This window comes from Hydra viridissima, unplaced genomic scaffold (genome assembly GCF_058129835.1).
Source record: "Hydra viridissima isolate aposymbiotic clone 2 unplaced genomic scaffold, HvirCarnegie_v1 scaffold_7, whole genome shotgun sequence".
Lineage (NCBI taxonomy): Eukaryota > Metazoa > Cnidaria > Hydrozoa > Anthoathecata > Hydridae > Hydra > Hydra viridissima.
The window spans coordinates 6,805,479-6,828,032 of NW_028324306.1; the positions used below are offsets into that span (position 1 = coordinate 6,805,479).

Here is a 22,554-nt window from a genome sequence, read left to right on the forward strand (position 1 = left end):
TTGACACCAACGTGTGGTGCGTCGACCACAAGATCCACTTGATTGACACGGGTTCACTAACTGCAAAGTCAAGAAAAAGAAAATGTGCAATCGAAGTACAATGGAAGCAACTTCATGATGGGTTTGGTAAACTATTTTAACTACTCAGGGAAGAGAGCAATTGATCTTGGCAACAAAGCCAAAGCCCATAAATGACAACAACTACATTGGTACAGAACTGTCTGACGCGCTGGAATTCAGACTTAGCCCAGCTGGAATCAATAACTGCGCTTTTCCAGCCTGACTCAGAATTGAAAAAATTGATGCCAGACGAATCTGAAATTAGTAAATTCAAAACCATCATTAGAACTTTGAAGCTATTTGAAGCATTTTCAAACTCTGTTTCTGTCAGCAAGACAGTGACCATCCACAAGGTTGTACCCATACTTGTTACAATAAAGTTAGGACTTGAGACAACTCAAAAATTGATGAAGGATCCCTTAATCCAAGAAGTGACAAACAACTTTTTACTGGAGGTCGATAGAAGATAACCACTTGTGGAAGTGTACAGATGGAGTACACTGTAAACCACTTCTCGGATCCCCAAGCAAAAGGAGAAATGGCAGAAAGAGTGGACCGTTTTGACCTTTCAAAGTGATTTGCTCTTTCAAAACAACCTAGAATATATTTCAAATAAAAAGGGTTTATAGATTGTCATTCTATACTGAAAGTGAAAAAAGATGTTTGCAAAAATAGTTATTCTGAATTCCGAAATGGGGAGTTAAAGAGTCGAGGGTTTTATGGAAGAGTGGAGTTTTGCTGCGCATCCTCGTAAACAAATATAATATCGTAAAATGTAACAGCATTTGAGCTAATTGCACTTCCATCAATCTGATTTATTAACATTTTGGATTAAAAGAAAAAAAAAAGAAGTTCCCGGCAATTGTTTTTTTCAACTTGTTACAAAGATCCGTAGCAATTCTCGACTTCCAAAAACCATTGTCTCTTCGACTCCCCATCCCTAAATGTATCAAGTGCTCATTAAAACAAATGATAACCTTTTCTACCCTTACAAACGTCCGCAGCACATCATTTAAGAGGTATAAATGGTGAGGTGGATATGGATAACTTTTATTTAAGAAAAAAACAACAAAAAAACAAGGAGACGGTAATACAAAATAAGATAGGAGACAACGGCTGATTTTCCAGATTGTTTATAACACAATGGATTCCTAAGAAGAACTACATAAGAATCTTCAGCAACTATTTCAATTTAAAAATATGCACTAAAATTCAAGGTTGAATCTATAAACAATTATTTAGAAATGAAGTTTTTATTTTCAATATAAAAAATAGATTGCATTACGTGATATTATATGATATTTAATGATTTCTTTTTTAGTTAAAGTGTAGTTATGAATATTGTTAAATTTAATGAAGAAAATAGGCTTAGTTATGTCCTGCAGTCTCATGTGCCTGAACTTACAAAAACAGTGCCTTGTTGTCTAGGTATAGATGAAGCAGGTCGTGGACCAGTTTTAGGTAAGCTATTAGGTCAACACCTAGAATGAAATGTATTTTTGCTACATGTCTGTTTAGGTTTACTAGGTGTTCATGCTTAATATCTTTTTAGGTCCCATGGTTTACGCAGTCTGCTACTGTCCTACAACTATGGTAAAGAAGTTGTCTGATTTGGGTTTTGCAGGTTTGTTTTTTTAAAACCATACTGAGTAATTAAAAGAAAGAGTCCTTTACATGCAAAAGTGTTGCAATATTATTTTTTCTTTTCTCTCATCTTTATCTCCTTTTTTTTCTTTATTTGTTTGTTTATTATTTTATTTAGTTATTAATAGTTAAATAAGTAATGATAAAACAAGTTTAATCAAAATATTATTCAGATTCAAAAACACTATCAGAAGAAAAAAGAGACCAGTTTTTTTCAATTATTGAGCAAAATAGTGACTTTATTGGTTGGGCAATTAAAATAATTTCTCCAACAGAAATCTCAAATGAAATGCTTCGCAGGTATATTTAATTACATTTTATAACATTAATTTTGGAAAGAATTGAAATCAAAATTTAAACATGTGATAATAAAGTCTTTCTTTAAACAGTATATCATCAGTAAGGTGACAAAATTGGAGTGAACCCTTACATAGTCTCCTCATTTGAGGACATTTAATAAGCAATATCTTTATTAATTTTGAATAATGTATATTTTTTAATGGATAGTGAAGTTATATGATATATAATTAGTATCTGAATTTGTCAATCGATGGCAATTAGTGATAGATTAGAAGATTTATCATTTGACAATTTATAATATTCATTTACTTTGTCTTACAAATCTTATCGTTTATTGTGATTATATAAAAATTGAATATATATATATATATATATTTTTTTTTTTTTTCTAGTGCAGAGAATATAAATAATTAAATTTTTATGTTTTTTTTTTAATATCATTTGTCAGATTAAAACACTAAAAATATCATAATAAATCTAAATATTATAAAATGTTAAATGTCATAATCATAATAAATATACTACTTTGCTTACAGAATTTTTATTATTATCCTCAAATAGGGACTATGAAATAATATAAAAACATCTATTATTATAAATAATTTTCTTATTTTGTAAAAAACAAAAATTTGAAAATTTTATTGCAGAAAAACGAATAAATATAAAAATACACAAAAATTTGAAGAAGAATTTGAATTAAGTTGTCAGTCAGAAGATGGACTAGATCTAGATTCTAATGATGAAATGGATGATTTTGGTGTTGAAGAGTCCAATTGTTCTTCATATGAAGTGAGTGATTTAGAAGAGTATATTACAACAATAGAAAAGTAAATAAGTAACAAGTAAAATATAACAATATATTCAAACTTACATAAAAGGAAGGCTAAGAAAAAAATAACTAAGCCATAAATGCTGTGGATGCCAGTGGATGTATCACCTAGTATAGTGCCTGTTTGTGGGATAGAACACAAAGTGAATATTTACTTTAATACTCCTGTCAACTATTTTCATTACTTTTTTTCTCCTGAATTTCTTGAAAATATTGTATGCCAAAGTAATTTATATGTCAATCAAATTAATAAGTTTATTTTTTACCTAACTTTAGCAGAGTTGAAAACTTATTTTTTATAATAATGATGTTGTATATAAAATATCCCAGAGCTAAACATATTGTTTATCTGAAAGTGGTCTAAGAATGAACTTAATTGCTGATAAAATGACATGCAACAGATTTGAGGAAATTTGAGGATATATGCATTTCACTGATTAGGATCTTCAGGAGATGTTGTTATGCATTTTAGTTACATAATATTGGATGCAATTACAAAATATCAGCAGACATATAATTTTTAAGTGTAGCTTTACAAAAAATGACAATTGTCAAGTGCTAAAATGCGTTATTTAGGTACAATTCATGCTAATGGAGTAGGTCTAGCTGATGCAAAGCTTTATTCTGTCAAAATTTTAAAACAAAGAATTCACGAAAGTTCTTCTGCTATTTCATCAGATGGAGTAACATTTATCCGATGGTTTGACAATAATGTGGTGCACACCATTTCAAATTATGACAATGCAGAACCACAAGATGAAGTCAAAAGATTTTAGAAAGAAGAAAAAAAAAACATGTGACCATATCCTGACCATTTTCAGTAAAATGTTATAATAAACAAAGGGGGCGGTAAATCTAATAGATTCATTAGTGGCACTATACCAGAACTGCACATGAAATAAAAGATGGTACATTAATTTACCATTTCTTAAATGTAACTATTGTGAACTCCTGCTTTATCTAGAAAATGAAAAGTGTGATACGAATAATTTACTCCTTTCACATTTCAATAAAAGTTTTTATGCATAATTTAACTATATTTATACAATAATCAATAATGCAAATGAATTTTAAAATAAAGATTAATAAATCAAAAATTTTAAATTAAGTAAAATTAAATTTAGTAATTTAGATTTTTAATTAAAAATCAAAACTTTCCTCATTTTAACAGCAAAAGAAATAGCTAAAAAAAAATTAAGAGCCAATTTTTTAATTTGAATTCAAAAGTAGTGTAGTCTAAAGTTTTGTATTTCAATAAGAGGCTACAACAAATAGAAAAAAACCTAGATGTCCAAGTAATGATACACCTCTATCTAAACAAAAACTAACTTATGTTTCAATTGAAAAACGATTTGATGAAGGAGGACATTCTCCAAAAAAGAGCAACCAAAAAATGCATCAAGGTGTAAAAATCTTATATGCAAAAGCAAACGTTTATTATTATGTGGAAGAAGTTTAGTATGATTGTGCCCTCAATGTCTTGAAAATTATCATACTAAATGATTAAATTATTCTATTATGTCATATTATGTCATATATTGTTTTCATATGGGGACACATTTTATTGTTCTTGTATCTTAATTAGTAGAAAAAAAGAAAGTTTTCATTCATGTTTACATCATTAAAAATGCTTGAGAGGGTTAATTTAGATATCAATTAGTAGTACACCATTATTCAGAAAAACTTAATTGAGGGAAACTCTACAAAAAATGTCATAGAGGAAAGCCTTAACAACAATTTTAGAGGCAAAAGTATTTATTAGACTTGAATTCTTTTTAATTAAATAATACTGAAAAATGTGTCTTGTTTTTTTATCTAATGAATAAACTAAATTTCATTTATAAACTGAATATAATTGTATTTGTAGAAAAATAATGCATCATGCTTTATCTTTCCTATTTGGCATGTTTTGATGGACATACAACAAAAATGTTTAAAAAGAAAAAAGAATTTTACTGTTTGAAAATTAAATTTTAAGAATGATATTGTATATTAAATCTTAGGTGTGCTAAACTTTTGACCAGCACTTTATAAACTCAATTTGCACCTGGTGAATTTCAAATGTTGCAAGATTTGAGTTACATTTCATCATCCGTTTTAATTTAATAATTAGTTACAAGTGTTTTACAAGTACTTGTAATGTGAATTGAAATCTTTTGTTTTATGAACACATTGGTACTTTCAAAAATAAAAAAAAATTCAAAAAAATGAAGATTTTTTTTCACCCAACTAATATAAAAACCTTTATTTTGTTGCTTTGCTAAATAAGGACAAACTTTGTTATCTAATGGATTAAATACGAACATGTGTTGAGATCTGTATGTGGTATTTGTTAAATATATATTTATTATCTCTCAAAATCAGTACATTAGCATGTTTACAGTTTTAACTAGTCTACATTAACTAAAACTGTAACCAAAAAAATGTCATTTGAATATAGTAAGAGAGCTGCCATTTTTGCTGCTCATCACATCAGAAGAAAACCCAATTAGATTTGTGAGTTTCTCAATCTACAAAGGAGCTTAGTTTACTGAGTAAAAAGGGATTATGATGCTGCAGAGACTCAGGAGAGTTTAGTCCTTCACATAAAAAAATGCCCATTGCTGCAACATAGAAAAAAAATCCACAAGCATGAGTTTACAAGCTTGATTAGGATTTTTTTATGAGAAGAACTTCAACCAGGACCAAAAATTGAACAGAAGAAAGGACTGCTGGATAACATTACAGTGCCTTTGTTTTACATGTTTAAATTTACAAATAAAATTTCATAAAATGATGTTTTTAGTCCTAATTTTCTGATACCACCTGTATATATCTAAATATTTCTAAAATAGTTTTGAAACACATGCTATTAACATTTCGGAAAGGAATTTTTAGATAACTAATTCATTTTATTTTAGAAAATTAAGTTTGTTGGGGTTCTAAAAGCTTCTTAAGCAAAAAACCATCTGGTGCTGATTGCTTAACTGAAAAGGTTTAGGATAAATAGTTGACATTGAATTTATTCTAAGATGTTACTAAATTTATTAACTGTATAAAACTGTTACCTTATGGTTTTTATAAATGTATAAATTATATAAAACTGTTATTAACGTGTTAACCATTTAAAACTGGTAATTTAGGGAGTTAAAAGTTCTTCAGTTTATGTTATGCTAACTTTTTATAACTAGGGTTAAAGTGACACTTAATGAAATATCTTATGGGGCTGCAATTGAGCTCACGCAAAAGACTATTGCTGAAGGTGCAAAGATCACTGAGGTTTTTATTTTTGTCATATGTAATATTGAATTACAATATGAAACTCTCGAAAATTTATAATTACATACAGATGCATAAAATATAGTTTGTATATGTATTACTGAAGAAAACTTTAATTATTAAAAAAATCTAACAAAATTAAAAATTTTTTCTGTTATTGAGTTTAAAGTGCATTTAACAATTTTTTTATACCTCAAGAAAATAGAAAATAGTCACTGTTTCAAAAAACTTTTGCTTTTTAGTTAAAATGAGAGATTTTGAAATTTACCTGTTTTCTAGAATATTTCTGAATCATATGCAAGCACTGAATAAACTTCCGTAACGTTCTGCAACTGAAAACTCTTCAGAAGCATTTAGAATGTTCCTAGAACTTTTAGAGCTTAGTCAAACTTTTTAGAACTGTCCCGAAGAGTATCCATAGAGTTTTAAAAATATCTGTAATTTTAACCAACATTTTAATGTTTTTATTGCGGAGTAGATATATTGAGATGTTTGCACCCTGGAAATGCATTTTAATATGTCTGGACAATTTATTAAGAGAATAGTGAAAAATTGCTCTGTGAAAGCATCTGTTGAAATGTGCAGAGCTTATAAAATACTTTGATATCCCTATCAGGGATCAAGACAAGCCCTTAGGCATCATTTCTTGTTTGAAATTTGCAAGAAAATACTTGTAGGTAGGTTAATAAATAAAATTGTTGCTCTCTTAGACAGCATTGTTTTTTTGTGTGCAGTATTTCATCAAATTAATACAATTAAAAAAAAGTTAGAGTTAAGAAAAGTTTTAAAGTTTTTGATGTTTTAGGAAATAATATATGTTATGTAAAAAAATTTCGCAGTAATTTTATCTGCAATTATTTAACAAATACTTTTAATAATTTTATGTGTAAATTTCATCTGAATTCTTACGGCTTGTGCTAAAGATAAAAGAGGGCCATGATATTTCCTATCCCAAAATTTGGTGGGAACCAACTGACCACAGCAGTTACTACATCTGCATGGTAAACCCCTGTAATTTTTGAAGTGGCAATAATTCATCTCCTATCATATATGTTAACATAATCTTTTATCTGTTGCTCTGTTCCTAACAATCTGATCAGGGACCTCAGACTTGCAAAATCAAATGCTGAGCTTCTGATATCTAGACTCAAATAGTGGAACTTTTTGGATGAAGGTGCACAACTCACAGATCAGAGAAAGCATTAATAAACTTCTTCAATCAGCAAGATGGTGTGTGGTTCAGTAACAGTGTAACCAGTCTATTCAAGGGTTTAGGAATCAATTGTAATCCTGAGTGAATGCCATCTATTTATAGGCAGTTCATCCAGGAGCCTCCAAGCTACCAGTCTCTCCATAGACTACATTCTAAAAGAAGACTACCACAGTGTCAATGTTGCTGAGTACCTTGAAGTATGACAACTATAACTGATTTCATTGGAGACTAAAAAATGGTATCATTTCTGATGAGCCTTTAAGCTGGTTTACAAAGTTTCTCTGTTTTGCAAAGGTCAAAACTAATATCTTTGTCAGATCACAAGTAAAGAAGATCATTGAATGTGTTGACTTTAGCAAAATGCTAAAGGGAACAGAGAAATGGATTGTACAGTTTTATGGGAGTGGTTCCTGGACTCCTGGATAATCACAAGGCTGAAACTTTTTTCAGACTCTCATAAAGAATTATGTTCAAGTGGCATGCAGAATGTCTCCTAAAGTCCTTATCCTTGATGCTTACCTTGACAAATTTAAAGAGAATATGAGGGCTTACTCAGATCAGCAATTTACAAAGATGTAATGGACTTTGAATATCGGTACTAAGAACAGTAATGGGTGATGCATTGGTTATTGGACAAATTTTAACTTAAATTTTTTAGCTACTTAAGCAAACATTTGGTTTGATGTTGTGTAAAAAAATCAACGAAATATTTTATTGTTTAAAATATTTATTTAACATGAGATTAAATCCAGCAGAAAAAAAACCTGATGTTAAAAATGGTAAAATCATAAAGCAATTTGCAGTATGGCCAAAAATCTTTAAAATCTACTCATTTTCTGTTTCTTTCTGAGTTCTAAGTTTCTTCGTATAGTTGTGATGCTAGTATTATTGTTCATTTAATGGTTGCAAATTTTATAGTCTAATAAGTTTAGTAAAGTATTTATAACAAAATTTTAGTTTTTTTTTATATTTAGATGTATGTGGATACTGTAGGAGATGCTTCAAAATATCAAAATAAATTAGGAGAAATTTTTGATGGGGTGAATGTTAAAGTTACACCAAAAGCAGATGCTCTATTTCCAATCGTCAGTGCTGCTAGTATATGTGCAAAGGTATAAAACCCTTAAGACACTTACAAAGTTGTAATATTTAATCATACCTATTACAAATTTCTGGTATAAAATGCTTGTGGAACCTTTTACATCTAAAAAATTGTAAAATCTAATCATGCCTATAACAAATGTTTTACTTCGTTTTTTGCTTTTTAATGTAAGCCTGTTTGTTTGTTTTTTTATTTCTGTTGTGTTTTCTTTATATTAGTGTTTTTTTGTTTTTTTAATAAGTTAATAAGTTAATAAAAAAGACAGGAATAAAAAAGAAAACACAACAGAAATAAACAAAAAAAAAAACAAAAAAAAAAAAAAAAAACAATTATGTTTTATGTTTTTTTTCTCAAATTTGAACACTTTAAATATATATTTAAGTAATAAAAATCTTTTTATTACTGCTTTGACTGATTTGTTACCTGATAATCTTTTAAATTTAGGTGGCTAGAGATAAATGTGTTAAAGAATGGCAATTCCCTGAAGGTGATTTCAAAAGAGAATATGGCTCAGGGTACCCAGGGGGTAAAAAATGAGCATTTTTATATTAGTTTTGCCATTAAATTTAAATGTTCCTAAAATCATTTATTCATAAATATGACTCTAATAAAATATTTTAAAAATTGCTATACATTGAAATTATCCTGCAAGAAATACTGTCATTATTAAATATTTGAAATGTTAAAATAAAGTCTATTTTTAAAATACAGTACCATTCATATTAATAGAAATGATATGAAATTTTTGAATTTTTTTTACTTTATTGGTTTTGATTAATCTTAACTTAAGTCATATTTTATTAAGCAGCACAAAAATAAAAAAAGAAATCTTAAATAAATGAAGAATTGATTAGGGTTTCTGAAAACTGTTTAACAGTAACAGTAAAACAGCTGTTTTTTTTTAAGAAAAAATAGAAACAGCAAACAGTTTTTTAAATGACTGTTTTTAAAGTTTGTTTTTTTATTAAAATTAAAGCAACACAAATTTAAAACTTGAGCTTTTTTCATGCGTTTGCATAACGATTAAATTCTTTTTCAATATGATGAGTTTTAACTGCATAAAGTTTCATTCAAACCTGAAAATGTTCGAATTTTTTTATTCAAATATTTTCAGATAAAAGTTTTACTTATATTTCAAAAATTAACAATAGCTAAGAGAAAAGTTTCTTTAACAACATGTTTATTAAAGAAATCAAAATGGTAATTTGTTTTGATTTTCTTTTTTAATAAAAATTTGACAATTAGTTTAAAAAATAGGATAAGTAACTTTAATAAATAACTTTAGTTCAGTAGTTAGCATTTTTTTACAAAAAAAATTAAGAACACAATACCAATGATGCTTGAGCCATTAATAAAGACAGAGACAGCAATTCAAGAAATTTTATTAGAATTCAGGGTAGATTTAAGTTTAGCCAATAATGTAGACTTTGATGCCTTTAAAGGTTTACTAGAGACAATGAAATCTATTAAACTAGCTATAGAGAATCTTAGTAGAAAAGATGCAACACTGTTAAGCACTGATATTAGAATTTATGTTTGAGAAACTTTCTTTAGTTAACAGTGAAATTACCAAAAAATTGATGGATAATTAGAGAATTAGAGTCAACAAGCGACTGAATATAGATGTCATGAATTTATTATGCTGTCTAAAGATAACCCCATCCAGAGATACAATAAATTTCGCAGGCATGTTGGCATCTTGATTTTTTGGTGTTCATGATGTTAATAATATTGAAGCAACTTCCAGAATCCTACAGATGAAATTTTAACTCTACAAGAAGAACTTAATGTGTTGCTGAAGAAAAATGAATCACCAAAAGTGTCTTCTAGACAGGACAATTTCAGATGGTTAAAAGCTGAATTTACCCTTTTTAAGAATACAGGCCAACGTACAGAAAACCTAGAAAAGCTTTATGATGCATTATTAACAATTAAGTCTACATCTACAGATGTTGAAAAAGTATTCTTCGTGTGCGCCAACTTTTGTACAAAATAAGATCACAACTTTCAGATAAGTCATTATCAGCTTTTGTATTTTTGAAATACTATTATAAAAAGTAAAGTTTATCTTAGGTTATAAATTACTGGAAAATATTGTACTCTTGTCTGCTTAATACAAAGAGGGTGGGGGAGGGGAATTTCAAATTTCAAATCAGTAAAACAGCTGTTAACAGCTATTTTTAAAAATCCTAAAACAGTAAAACAGCTGTTTTTTAAAAACCACTGTTTTTCAGAAACCCTAGAATTGATAAAAATCTTTATGACTTTTTTCTTTAAAAGTCTTCCTACACAAATTAATGGAATGATAATCAAGTTCCACCAGAAATTGTGTTTTGAATTTTTTTGTTGAAACTAAAAAACTTGAAGTTATTGAAGTTTTGTTACTTCTACAAAAAATTCAACACTGGGTCTAAAGAACGTCATTGAGCCTAAAGAATCATTTGATGCATTGAAGAGCTCATTTTTGATGCTTTGAAGCCATTACAGTTTAATTTCTTCCTGACTTCATGTGGCTGTAAATCATGTAAGTCCTGGAAGACCACCATAAAGTAATCAGCCAGACAATAGTATACTGATTAGAATGTCAAAAGATAATCCAATTTGCTACATATGATATTTAAAGTGAGCTCATCAAAAAAAATGGAAATCAAGTGCAGCATTGAGACTGTCAAAAAATTTCACAACCGGTTGTTGGTTGAAGAAATTTATATCAATAAATTTGTCCTTGTTACAATTAAATTATTGAAGAAAAGTTTTGATATGTTTTTATCATTTTTTTACACAAATATTGTTTTCAAATAATGTTTTAAAATTAATGCAAATTTGTTTTGTTTTTGTTTGTTTTTTTTTAATTTTTTGACATTAATTGTTAAAAAAAGCACATCAAAATCAAAAGATTAGTTAAAATGTTTTTGAAAAATTTCAAAAAATCTCAAATCATGTCAATCAATACGAATAGTAGTGTAAATACAATCATTCTTCATTTTATAAAGACCCATTCATTTCTTTTAGTTTTTGTCTCACTAACGTTTTTTCTCATAGATCCTAAAACAAAACAATGGTTAAAAGATGTAATTGACCCTGTGTTTGGTTTTCCTCAGTTTGTGAGGTTTAGTTGGTCAACTTGTGCCAATATACTTGAAAAACATGCCCACAAAGTCATGTGGTAATGAAAATGATTAACGTTTATAAATAATACACTTAACTGCAAAATTAACGCACCATTTATACATTTTGATTTATTTTAAGTGTTGTCAATGTTATCATATATTTTGACAAACATTAAGAATAGAACACAATTATTTTGATGATAATAAATAAATTGACTTTGAAGTTGGTGAAAAAAAACAAACTAAAATCAAAAATATGGTTTGTTTAACAAAATAAAGTAAAATGATTATTATTGTTAGGTAACTAATACAGCTTAAATTGAAATCTTTTTGACTTATCAATAACTAGTGTTGCCACTTCTTGATGTTATTACAGCCTGATAGCACCATGGCATACTTTTAATTAGAGATGTAATCATTTCTTGAGGGATATCTTCCCACACACGGATATGACTTTGTTGCAGCTTGTCTAGGCTGTTAGGTGGTGAATGTTGGCTTCTAACACAGCGTCCCATTATGTCTTAAAGATGCTCTATTGGCTTCATATCTGGACTGCAAGCTGGCCACTCCAAAACTTCAATATTAACATTATTTAAGTACTCAGTAACAATATGTGTTGTATGTGATCTAGCATTATTCTGCATAAGAAGGAATCCATCTCCAATTTGTGGTGCAAAAGATATCACAAAAGGTTCTAAAATGTCAGCTTGTATCGTTGAGAAGTCAGAAGTCCACAATCAACAATAAAAAGCTCTGTGTGAGCTGCTTAAGATATTCCGCCCCATACCATCAATGAGCTACCCCCATATAAAGTAGTTTCTCGAATGTTACAAGCAAAATATCTTTCATTTGGTCTTCAGTACACTCTTGGGCGGCAATCAGAACTTACAAGGCAAAGCCTTGGCTCATCTGTAAATAAGACCTGTCCCCAATCATGTACTTCCAAATCCATATGCCTTCTTGCAAAAGCCAGTCTATTTCTTCAATGGTCTACAGACAATCTGGGACCATTTGCTGCTGCCTAAGGTTGAAAATTTAAAGCACAAAGTCTTCTTATGGTATCTTAACTAGTTCAGCAGTTCTATGAACCTAAGCATGTTGTATTTGAAGCCTTCTTGCAGTAGTGAACTGCTCTCTCAGTGTTTGAAGTATTAAAAGTTAGTCCTCCACAGCATTGGTAGCTCATGGTCTGCCATGGCCAAGTTGTCTAACGTGATCATTGGTCTGTACAAACATTTGTAGAACCTACCAACTGTTGTATGAGACACTCCCATGGTTGTTCAAGCTCTATTCATAAGCGACAGGTTTTTGTACACAAGCACAGTTGGATTATGAAAATTTTAGAACTTTTGAAATGGCTGCAGACCTTTGTTATGAAACGACTAATTTTTCATTACTTATTGCGTTTTTTAAAATCGTCTATATTGATAACCAGTTTTTAGGCTGTTAGTAGTGTTTTGGTAACTTAACTTTATTAGGAAGTAAGTAAAATGAAAGGGGAATATCATTTTATGATTGAAAAGGATCTACCTATAAAAAACTTTTTCTTCGATTTGTTTACAGATTTGGAAGTCTTTTTACTTTTTTTTTGAGTGGTAAACTTATGAGTTTTTCTACTTTTACTTATATAAATCTTTTAACTTTTTATTACTTAAAAACAATCTTAGCACTAAATTTTTTTCTTAATTGCATATCATAAGAGCATCTGCCTTGATAAATCATTACTAATAGCACAATCAGCCCCATTGTTATCATCATCAATATCCTCATTTGCATCTAATTTTGTTTCACGGAAGTTGGAATTTATAAGTGGTGTATTAGTTTTGCAATTAAGTGTATTAAAATTACTTTATGTTAAAAAAAAGTAAATAAATAATTTGCAACTATGTTTTTTTATGTTTCTTTACTAATATCAAACTGTATAAAATTTTTTTAACTAGGGAAGATGAAGATGAAGAAGCAGACAAAAGAATTGCTCCTATTACAAATTTTTTTGCTCAGAACAAGAATAATGGTGCAACTACTGTTTGTCGCTCAGCATTTTTTTCTGATAGAAAGCTTGAGCAGGTTTGTGAGTTGTAACTGCACAATTTAATGACCAAGCTAAATGGAATTTGGATAAAAATAGTTCATATTCATCCAAATATTTTGGCTAACTTGCATTCTGGCAGTAGTTATCCCATCTGCTTTCAGAGAATTTATTCCCTGATTTTTGGTCATGCAGCAAACATGTAAAACAACTATACTTGTGAACAGTTTAAGATTAATTATGGATAATTATTTAAAGGGCTAAAATTTTTGAAAATAACTTTACACTGTTTTTATGTTTTAAACACTAACTCTAGTACTAATTACACATGATAATAACACTAACTCACTAATTTCTATGCTGCTTTGAAGCTGTTTCTTTTAGTTTTTTGTTTAGTTTTAGCAATTAGGTTTTAATATTTTTTTGGATAAGTATATTATTTTGTTAAGCTATTCACTTTAAATTTTTATATTTTTTGTTTGTTTATAAAAGAATTCTTTTTTACCTGCTTTTTCTTGAGCATTAAAACTGGTGCTTTTTTAAAATAGTATTTTAACTTTTTTTTCCGAAGAAACAAAACTCATAAAGATATAAAACATTATTAACAGAGATGTTATGGATATATGGATGTGTTACTTGGTTTTGTGTTTATATTGTCCGCTTGAATGCTGCATGCTCTGAACCAAAAGACAAGTTGCCTCACATCAATTCTAATCATACTGTTGTTTATAACTTCACGTAAGTTTTCAATTTTTTAAAACCTTTTATGGAGTTTTTATTTTTAGACCCTCTTTAAAAAGATTTTTAATGTTTGTTAATTTGTACTTTTTTTTAAAACTTATTTTTTAGATGTTTAACTCCGAAAGTGCAGTATGCTTCAGTCAAAGTCAATAAGCAGTTCTTAACAAAATGTGGTTTTTAGATCTTCAAATATGATTGTTATAAAGAAAGGTATAATTTATATTACTAGTTATTTATTAGGTTTAGGATAAAAAACTTTTTTATCATTTTAAAATTTCAAATAATGTTGGATAGTTTTTTAACAAAAGAAAATTAATCTGTTTGATCCCTTTCATATTCATTTTTGAATGATTTTAAAAGAGATTAATCAGGTTGTACAAATTCAATCAAAAAGTTAGAATTCATTTTTATCTTGACTATCAACCAATTTTTCTTAATAGATTTTCACTATGACAATTTGCTGGGGCTTAACAAATATTTTTTCTAATTTGTTACATTTTTCTTTCACTTTTACAATGCTTAGTTAAAATAAAAAAAGTACAGACATACATTATGATATCAAACAGAAAATCACAACCATAAAATTGGTTTTATAAATTATAACTTTTTACAAATATAACCTAACAATTCAATATAAATATCATAAAGAAGAGTGAATAACTACACAATAAAAAATTTACATAAAAAAAAAAAATAAAATAAAAATACAAAAAATGTTTGTAATATGAATATTTTCTACATAAAAGTTTAGAGAAGCAGGTTCTTTAACATTCATTCATCCAATTTTTTTGTATTATTCCATCTAATGTTATCTTTTCTTAGATATATATAGTGTGAATGCAAACAAATAACAAAAGTTTTTCAACACTCTTACCATGAGTACAAAAAGTAATTGAACTTTACCTTAAAGATATTACACCCAAGGACATTAATGCAAGGTTATAGATATCTAAAAGAACTGTTTACAATGTTATTACACAATTTGGAAATTAGCTCATTTTGAAAGAAAACCTTTGAGTGGAAAAACATAAGAGCCTAGGATGCAAACCTTTTTAAGAACCAAAAAATACCAACTTTTTTATGCTGTCAAAATCAACAAAAAAATGTACATGAAATGTTTCTTTAGAAGCATATTAAACCATGGATAAGCCTTACCTACCCTTCTGATACCAAGAATGCATTCCAAAAAGATGAAGCTACTCCTCATAAAGTCAAAAAGATACATGAGTGGTTTAGAAAAAATCTATTAGATTCCTGGGAAAAGAATCTTTGGCAAAGGGTTTTGTATCTCCTCACAACTGTGTCACTGCCCTGATGATCTCCATTAGGTTTAAGGCCAAGGCACAATAGGTGTCATATTGAGTATTGTATTTGAAATTCATGTGAGGAGATTTTTATGATTTTTATTTCTATGATTTTTAACACTACTTTGGAATTGAGCTAATCAAAAAAAAGGGAATCAAATGCAGAATTGGGACTGTCAAGCATTTTTTACATACTGCAAGATTATTTGAACAGTATCCTTTAAAAAAAGACCCTTTAAGAATCCCTATGCTGTCACATGCAAAAGATAAAATGCCATATTAATGTATTTTTTAACAACAATTCAAAACATTCAGCAAGCTATGGCAATGAATTTTTCAAGAGCAAGAAAATTTTGGAATGACTATCTCAATTTCTTAATCTGAATCCAATTGAACATTTTTGGGAACACTTAGATTGAAAGACTAAAAGCTGAAAACCCAAAAATAAAAATAAACTTTTTCCATAACTTGGTCCAACTCTGAACATCCTTATAGATCTTTTAAGCTAAATTTTACGTTGTTACTAACCTGTAATAGTTGCAAAAAGTTTCACAACCAGTTGATTGATTGTAGCAACCAGTTGATTGGTTGTAGCAACCAGTTGATTGGTTGTAGCAACAGTTGATTGGTTGTAGCAACCAGTTGATTGAGAAGACTTGTATTGATAAATTTGTATTTAGCTTGTTACAATTTAATTATTGAAGAAAACTTTTGTTATGTTTCCATCATTTTGCACAAAAATATTACTTTAAAATAGTTTTTTAAAAAGTGAAGCCAAATGTTTTTAAAAATTTTTTGAAATCGGTATTCATTATTAAAATAATCAATAAATATGAATATAATAAATAAATATAATAAATAAATATAATAAATAAATATAAATATAGGTTAAAAAAAAATCATCAAAATCAATAGATTAATTGAAATCTTTTTGAAAAATTTCAAAAAATTTCAAATCATCTCAATCTATATGAATAGTAGTGTAAATACAATTGTTCTTCATTTTATAAGGACCCATTCATTTCTTTTAGTTTTTGTCTCACTAACTTTTTTTCTCATAGATCCTAAAACAAAACATTGGTTGAGAGAAGTAATTGACCCTGTGTTTGGTTTTCCTCAGTTTGTGAGGTTTAGTTGGTCAACTTGTGCCAATATACTTGAAAAACATGCCCACAAAGTCATGTGGTAATGAAAATGACTAATATTTAAAAAAAAACATTAAAATTACTTTAAAGAAGTAAATAAATAATTTGAAGCTATGCTTTTTTTATGTTTCCTTAAAAATTTCAATATATATATATATATATATATATATATATATATATATATATATATATATATATATATATATATATATATATAATTTTTCTAACTAGGGAAGATGAAGAAGCAGAAGCAGACAAAAGAATTGTTCCTATTACAAATTTTTTTACTCAGAACAACAATACTGGTGGTATTTCTGTTTGTCGCTCAGCATTTTTTTCTAATAGACAGCTTGAGCAGGTTTGTGAGTTATAACTGCACAATTTAATGACCAAGTTGAATGGAATTTGGGTAAAAATAGTTCATATTCATCCAATTATTTGGCTAAGATGCATTCTGGCAATAGTTATCCCATCTACTTTTAGAGGATTTATTCCCCAATTTTTAGTCATGCAGCAAACATGAAAAAAAACTATGCTTGTGGATAAATTAAGATTAATTATGGATAAATATTTAAAAGGCTAAAATTTTGAAAAATGTTTTTGCACTGTTTTTTATGTTTAAAACACTAGCTCTAGTACTAATTACATGATAATAACCCTTTGTTAATTTCTATGCTGCTTTAATGGTGTTTCTTTTAGTTTTAGTTTTTTTATTACTTTTTAGTTTAGTTTAGCTTTTATTTTTAGTAATTAGGTTTTAATATATTTTTTGGATAAGAATATTATTTTATTATATTATTCACTTTAAATTCTTATTTTTTTTTGTTTTTTCATAAAAGAATTCTTTTTTACTTGCATTTTTCTTGTGCATTAAAACTAGTGCTTTTTTAAATAGCATTATAACTTTTTGTTTTCAAAGAAAGTAAGCTTATAAAGATATAAAACACATTATTAACAGTAATGTTATGGATATATGGATGTGTTACTTGGTTTTGTGTTTACATAGTCTGCTTGAATGCTGCATGTTCTGAACCAAAAGGCAAGCTGCCTCATATCAATTCTAATCACACTGTTGCTTACAACTTCACGTAAGTTTTTCAATTTTTTGAAATATTTTTACTTAGTTTTAATTTTTAAACCTTTTTAAAAAAGATTTTTAATGTTTTTTAATTTGATATACTTTTTTTTTCAACTAATTTTTTAGATGCTTAACTCCAAAAGTGCAGTATGCTTCAGTCAAAGTTGTTAAACAGTTCTTAACAATATGTGGTTGGCTAATCACATGGGATTGTTATAAAAAAAGGTAGAACTTATATTACTAGCTATTTATTAGGTTTAGCTATTAGTAGTTCTTTATTAAGTAATTTATTAATTGGGTGATTATAATTTGGTTATAATTCAACCAAGAATGCTACTCCTCATAAAGTCAAAAAGATACATGAGTGGTTTAGAAAAAATCTATCAGATTTCTGGGGAATGATTCTTTAGCAAAGGGTTTTGTATCTCCTCACAACTGTGTACTGCCCTGATGATCTCCATTAGGTTTAAGGCCAAGGTACAATAGGTGTCATATTGAGTATTGTATTTGAAATTCATGTGAGGAGATTTTTAACACCACTTTGGAGTTTCAGCTGTTTTACTGATTATTTTTTCACATTCTGATTTTTTATTATCTATATATAGATATAGCCGATGTATTTAAATTGTATAATAATACAATTGTACAATTGATAAAAAATTATTTCCCAAAAATATTTCTGATTGTAAAAGAAAGAAAATAGTAACAAAGAAGTTAAAAAATGAACAAAAAATTGAAAAATTTAGCTCCCCTTAATGAATTAAATCCCTTTTTCTACATATCATGTCAAAGTGTTGTCTAACAACTTCATTTGTTTCATTTCTTTTTTTTTTTTTTTTTTTTTTTTTTTTTTTTTTTTTTTTTTTTTTTTTTTCAGTACGATTCAATTGTATTTTTATTGTTAGAAAATTTCTTTAAAGCTGGATTATTTTAGTCTAAAAAAAGCAAATTTATTTATTTTTTTCCCCCACTCTTCTCACAAACTTTTTGCAGATTTTTTCACTTTTCTGAAAAAAGATATTTAAAAGATAAATTTCATGGTTTGTGCATCATTTTAAAACTTTACTTAAATTGATAATGTATCATTACTTATTTAATGATTTAGTATATTGTATAATATATTGTGATTACATCCAATTCAACTGAAAGTTCCTAATATTGGTTAAAAGATAATAAAAGTTCAAACAAAGTTGAAGCAGTATAAATTGTAATAATAAGGAACTTTCTAGGTTTCATATTACTTTAATTTTGTTTTAAAATTTGTGAGCATTTTTTGAAGTTTATTTACATTGTAACTTATGATTGCTTGTAAATGCCTAGGGAAGTATATGAAATACGATCTCAGACTGTTAATTTAATTGATTTTGGGATCAGTAGGCGTTGTGATGATGGATATAAGCTGAATGTTTCTGATTTTTGTGTTCGTAAGTGGATTTGATAAGTTTATTTTGAAGTTCTTTTTTGAAATATTGAATTAATTTCTTTTTAATGTTTTATACTGTTAAAATACTGTTTTTTTTTTTTTTTTTGCTTTCGTTTTTTTTTTTATAATTTTTAAGTAAAGATAAAAATTAATTGTTAATTTTTAATCTCTTTCATATTTAGCGGATTGTAGTGAAAATGGATGTGTTCAAGGTGTTTGCATAGGTCCATCGTTTTGCTCATGCGATGCTGGGTTTTTTGGTCAAAGCTGTAATAGAAGTAAGTTATATCTACAGAATTATTATTTCAATCATTTTCTCCATCTTGTTTTTAATAGTAAAACAATAAGTAATGATAATAATAGTAAAAATAATAACAGTAACTATTAATAATAATGATAATGATAGTTATGATAATAATTATAATAATGATAATAATAATACTACTACTACTACTACTACTACTACTACTACTACTACTACTACTACTACTACTACTACTACTAATAATAATAATAATAATAATAATAATAATAATAATAATAATAATAATAATAATAATAATAATAATAATAATAATAATAAAATAATAATAGTAATAATAATAATAATAATAATAATAATAATAATAATAATAATAATAATAATAATAATAATAATAATAATAATAATAATAATAATAATAATAATAATAATAATAATAATAACTAGCAAAAAGCAACCCGTAATACGGGTTATCGTCGGTCTGTTACTTAATTTATAGTGGCTGTTTTCCACAATTTAAAGTTGCGAAACCTTAACTAATACCCAATTAGAAAAACGCCTTCAAATTGAAAAAATTAAACCATCTGTAAAATTAAAAAAAAAAAGTATGCGGAGGTAAAATAATTTACCAATTAACATTATTTGAGAAATTTAAAACTGACATATGTCATATCAGTGTAAGGCAGAACCATTTACCTCGATATAACTAAGTTCAAAACAATACGTATTTAGTTACTGACAGAAAATAATAACACTCTATCATGCTTTAAATTGACGAAAAAAGCTAAATTTTTGTTATATTTTTTATAACATGAACTTTTATTAATAAGAGTAATATAAAGCGAACGTTAATTATACATGAATTATTAATTTTTTGGTATCCCCTTCATACATTTTTCTTTAAAAGAGGAAATTGTCTTTAAAACGTTAAATGCACACAACTAAATAAATTTATTAAAAATAACTGAACATTTGACCATTAATATTTAAGGCACTAATTTGACCATTTTTATATATGGCCTCTTTGTTTTTAATAAATGGTAATTTGCTACCATTTACTAAAAATTCCTTTTGTTACTCGAAATTTAATTCTCTTAAATATTTTGACAATAAAAAAGGACCTCCCTTCCCCGTTTTTGCCTTAATGGTGGTCAGGAGAATAGAGCTATTTTTATTAAGAGTAATCAAGTTTTTGATGAAGACCTTTTACCAGAATAATAAAATGTGAAACAATGATTTAAGAATTTAACATATATAAGAATTTTTCTTTCCTCAAAATTAAGCTAATTAATTAGTTAAACACCTTATAAGATTTAAGTAACTCGATATTTGACAAATGCGTAAAACTACAATATTAACCCCCTGTTTAAAAAGATCCCCTAAGTTACGTACAACAATTATAATAGAGGCATAAAATAGAGAATATATATAATATAATAGAGGCATAAAATAGAGAAAAATAAAAAAAAAATTGAACTAATTGCATCTATTTATATCATTTTAACTGACAAAAATTTACAATAAAAGGTAATCAGGTTTTCTTTTTATAAATCGTATAAATGCGTCAATCGTAAATCTTAAAGAAAAAAAAAAAAAACCACATAAAAACTGAAAATTGATTTACCTATTTACAGTAACCTATTTTGACCTGGCAGTTAATAAAAACATTTATCGAAAATGTAACTATAAAATCTGTTTCGAAGTGCAAGGATTAACAATACTAAAATAAATTTAAAAAAAAAAATCAAGATATAAACTGCATTTTTAGCATAATGTTGTCTTGGCTTTTAGTAAATAAATAAAAGCAGTAAGTTCCAATAATGAAACTACCTATTATTCATTTTTAACAATAGACACCAACGTGAAGGTAAGCCAAGCAGTCTATCAACACAAAACATCACAACAATAACACATAACAATAGAATATTTACACCCTTGATCCTAAAATCCAGCGAAAATAACAAACCAGATTAAAACATGAAAGGCAAAAGTAGAAAACCAATTTAAACTGAACTATATATTTATCTTTTTACTAAACATATAACTACATAAAAGTATATTTGTTTTTATATTCAATATTAGTTATTCAACTACTTCAAATTTAGGACATGAAAACACCCTAGATTTAAAGATCAAGGTTGCAAATTCTCCCATACACATTACGCTAAACATTAACAGACATTATTGTGTTTCCAGAATAATTAAAAAAGGCTAGACAACACAACCTAGCTCTAAAGCAGTAAAACCGCCTGACACTAAATGCTGCCAAGTCACACCTCTGCTATAAGTACACCGCTTGGCTGGCAAGGTTATCAATCTTGCTCAATATAATGCCAACTCAAACCACTTTGAAAACATGGAAACAACATAATTTAAACATATATACAACTATAAACAAATATGGTTTTATATAACACATATACAAACATTTTATAACAATATTAAATGACAGATATATTTATCAAAAACTATGAAAAAAAATATTATAATGATAAATAAAGTTATACATACAAAATGTGCTTAAAACCTACAAACAGTAAATTTTCATTTCGAAAATTTACTGTTTGTAGGTTTTAAGCACATTTTGAAAAAAGACTATAAATTAAGAACATTAGAATATAACATTATTTGTGTAACACTTTTCACCTACCATAGTTTTGTTTGTAGGTTTTAAGCAAAAATGAAAAAAGACTATAAATTAAGAACATTAGAATATAACATTATTTGTGTAACACTTTTCACCTACCATACCTTGAATGAGATGTTTATCAATTTTGAAAAACAATCTACTAAATGCTCTAGGTCTTGAACATGCAACATATAGCTGACCATGAGAGAGACATGGTTTTTTGAGATATACCCCAACTCTAACAAATGTTTGACCTTGACTTTTATTAATTGTCATTGAATAAGCCAATCTGTCAGGAAACTGACGACGTTTCAGAACAAAAGATAAATTAGAATCTGATGGAGCCAACTGAATTCGAGGAACAAAAACCTGTTTACCACCAGAAACACCTGTCAAAACCTCTGCATCAATATAATTATTTGAAGAG

The 22,554-nt window shown here is 27.4% G+C and overlaps 2 protein-coding genes across 11 annotated transcripts in view; both read left to right on the forward strand.

Moving 5' to 3' along the window:
• Window positions 1-1,178: 1,178 nt before the first annotated feature.
• Window positions 1,179-17,230, forward strand: LOC145201126 (ribonuclease H2 subunit A-like). Of its 3 annotated transcripts, none has more exons than XM_090093523.1 (9): window positions 1,179-1,277; window positions 1,382-1,521; window positions 1,613-1,684; window positions 1,878-2,004; window positions 6,004-6,091; window positions 8,279-8,416; window positions 8,851-8,932; window positions 11,449-11,572; window positions 16,967-17,230. In XM_090093523.1, the coding sequence occupies exons 2-9, from the start codon at window positions 1,395-1,397 to the stop codon at window positions 17,106-17,108; spliced, it is 900 nt and encodes a 299-aa protein (XP_089949649.1). In that variant the 5' UTR covers window positions 1,179-1,277; window positions 1,382-1,394; the 3' UTR covers window positions 17,109-17,230. The 3 variants fall into 3 exon arrangements, with proteins under 3 accessions (XP_089949649.1, XP_089949647.1, XP_089949648.1); XM_090093521.1 differs by lacking the exon at window positions 16,967-17,230 and adding an exon at window positions 13,457-13,821 and having other exon boundaries at window positions 1,254-1,277; XM_090093522.1 differs by lacking the exons at window positions 1,179-1,277; window positions 1,382-1,521; window positions 1,613-1,684; window positions 1,878-2,004; window positions 16,967-17,230 and adding exons at window positions 2,646-2,793; window positions 13,457-13,821.
• The window catches only part of LOC145184913 (uncharacterized), a 37,753-nt gene continuing 29,312 nt past the window's right edge, over window positions 14,114-22,554 (forward strand). For 6 of the 8 annotated variants that reach the window (XR_016454311.1, XR_016454312.1, XR_016454313.1 and 3 more), the window contains exons 1-4: window positions 17,626-17,823; window positions 17,940-18,038; window positions 19,134-19,237; window positions 19,419-19,514. Coding sequence is in view for 4 of the 8 variants with exons in the window: in XM_090093507.1 (XP_089949633.1) it covers window positions 17,696-17,823; window positions 17,940-18,038; window positions 19,134-19,237; window positions 19,419-19,514 (427 nt within the window). In the remaining 4 variants the exon portion in view is untranslated. Of the gene's footprint in view, window positions 14,284-14,394; window positions 14,497-17,625; window positions 17,824-17,939; window positions 18,039-19,133; window positions 19,238-19,418; window positions 19,515-22,554 lie in introns of those variants that run through there. The other 2 variants (XM_090093508.1, XM_090093511.1) reach the window with 2 other exon arrangements.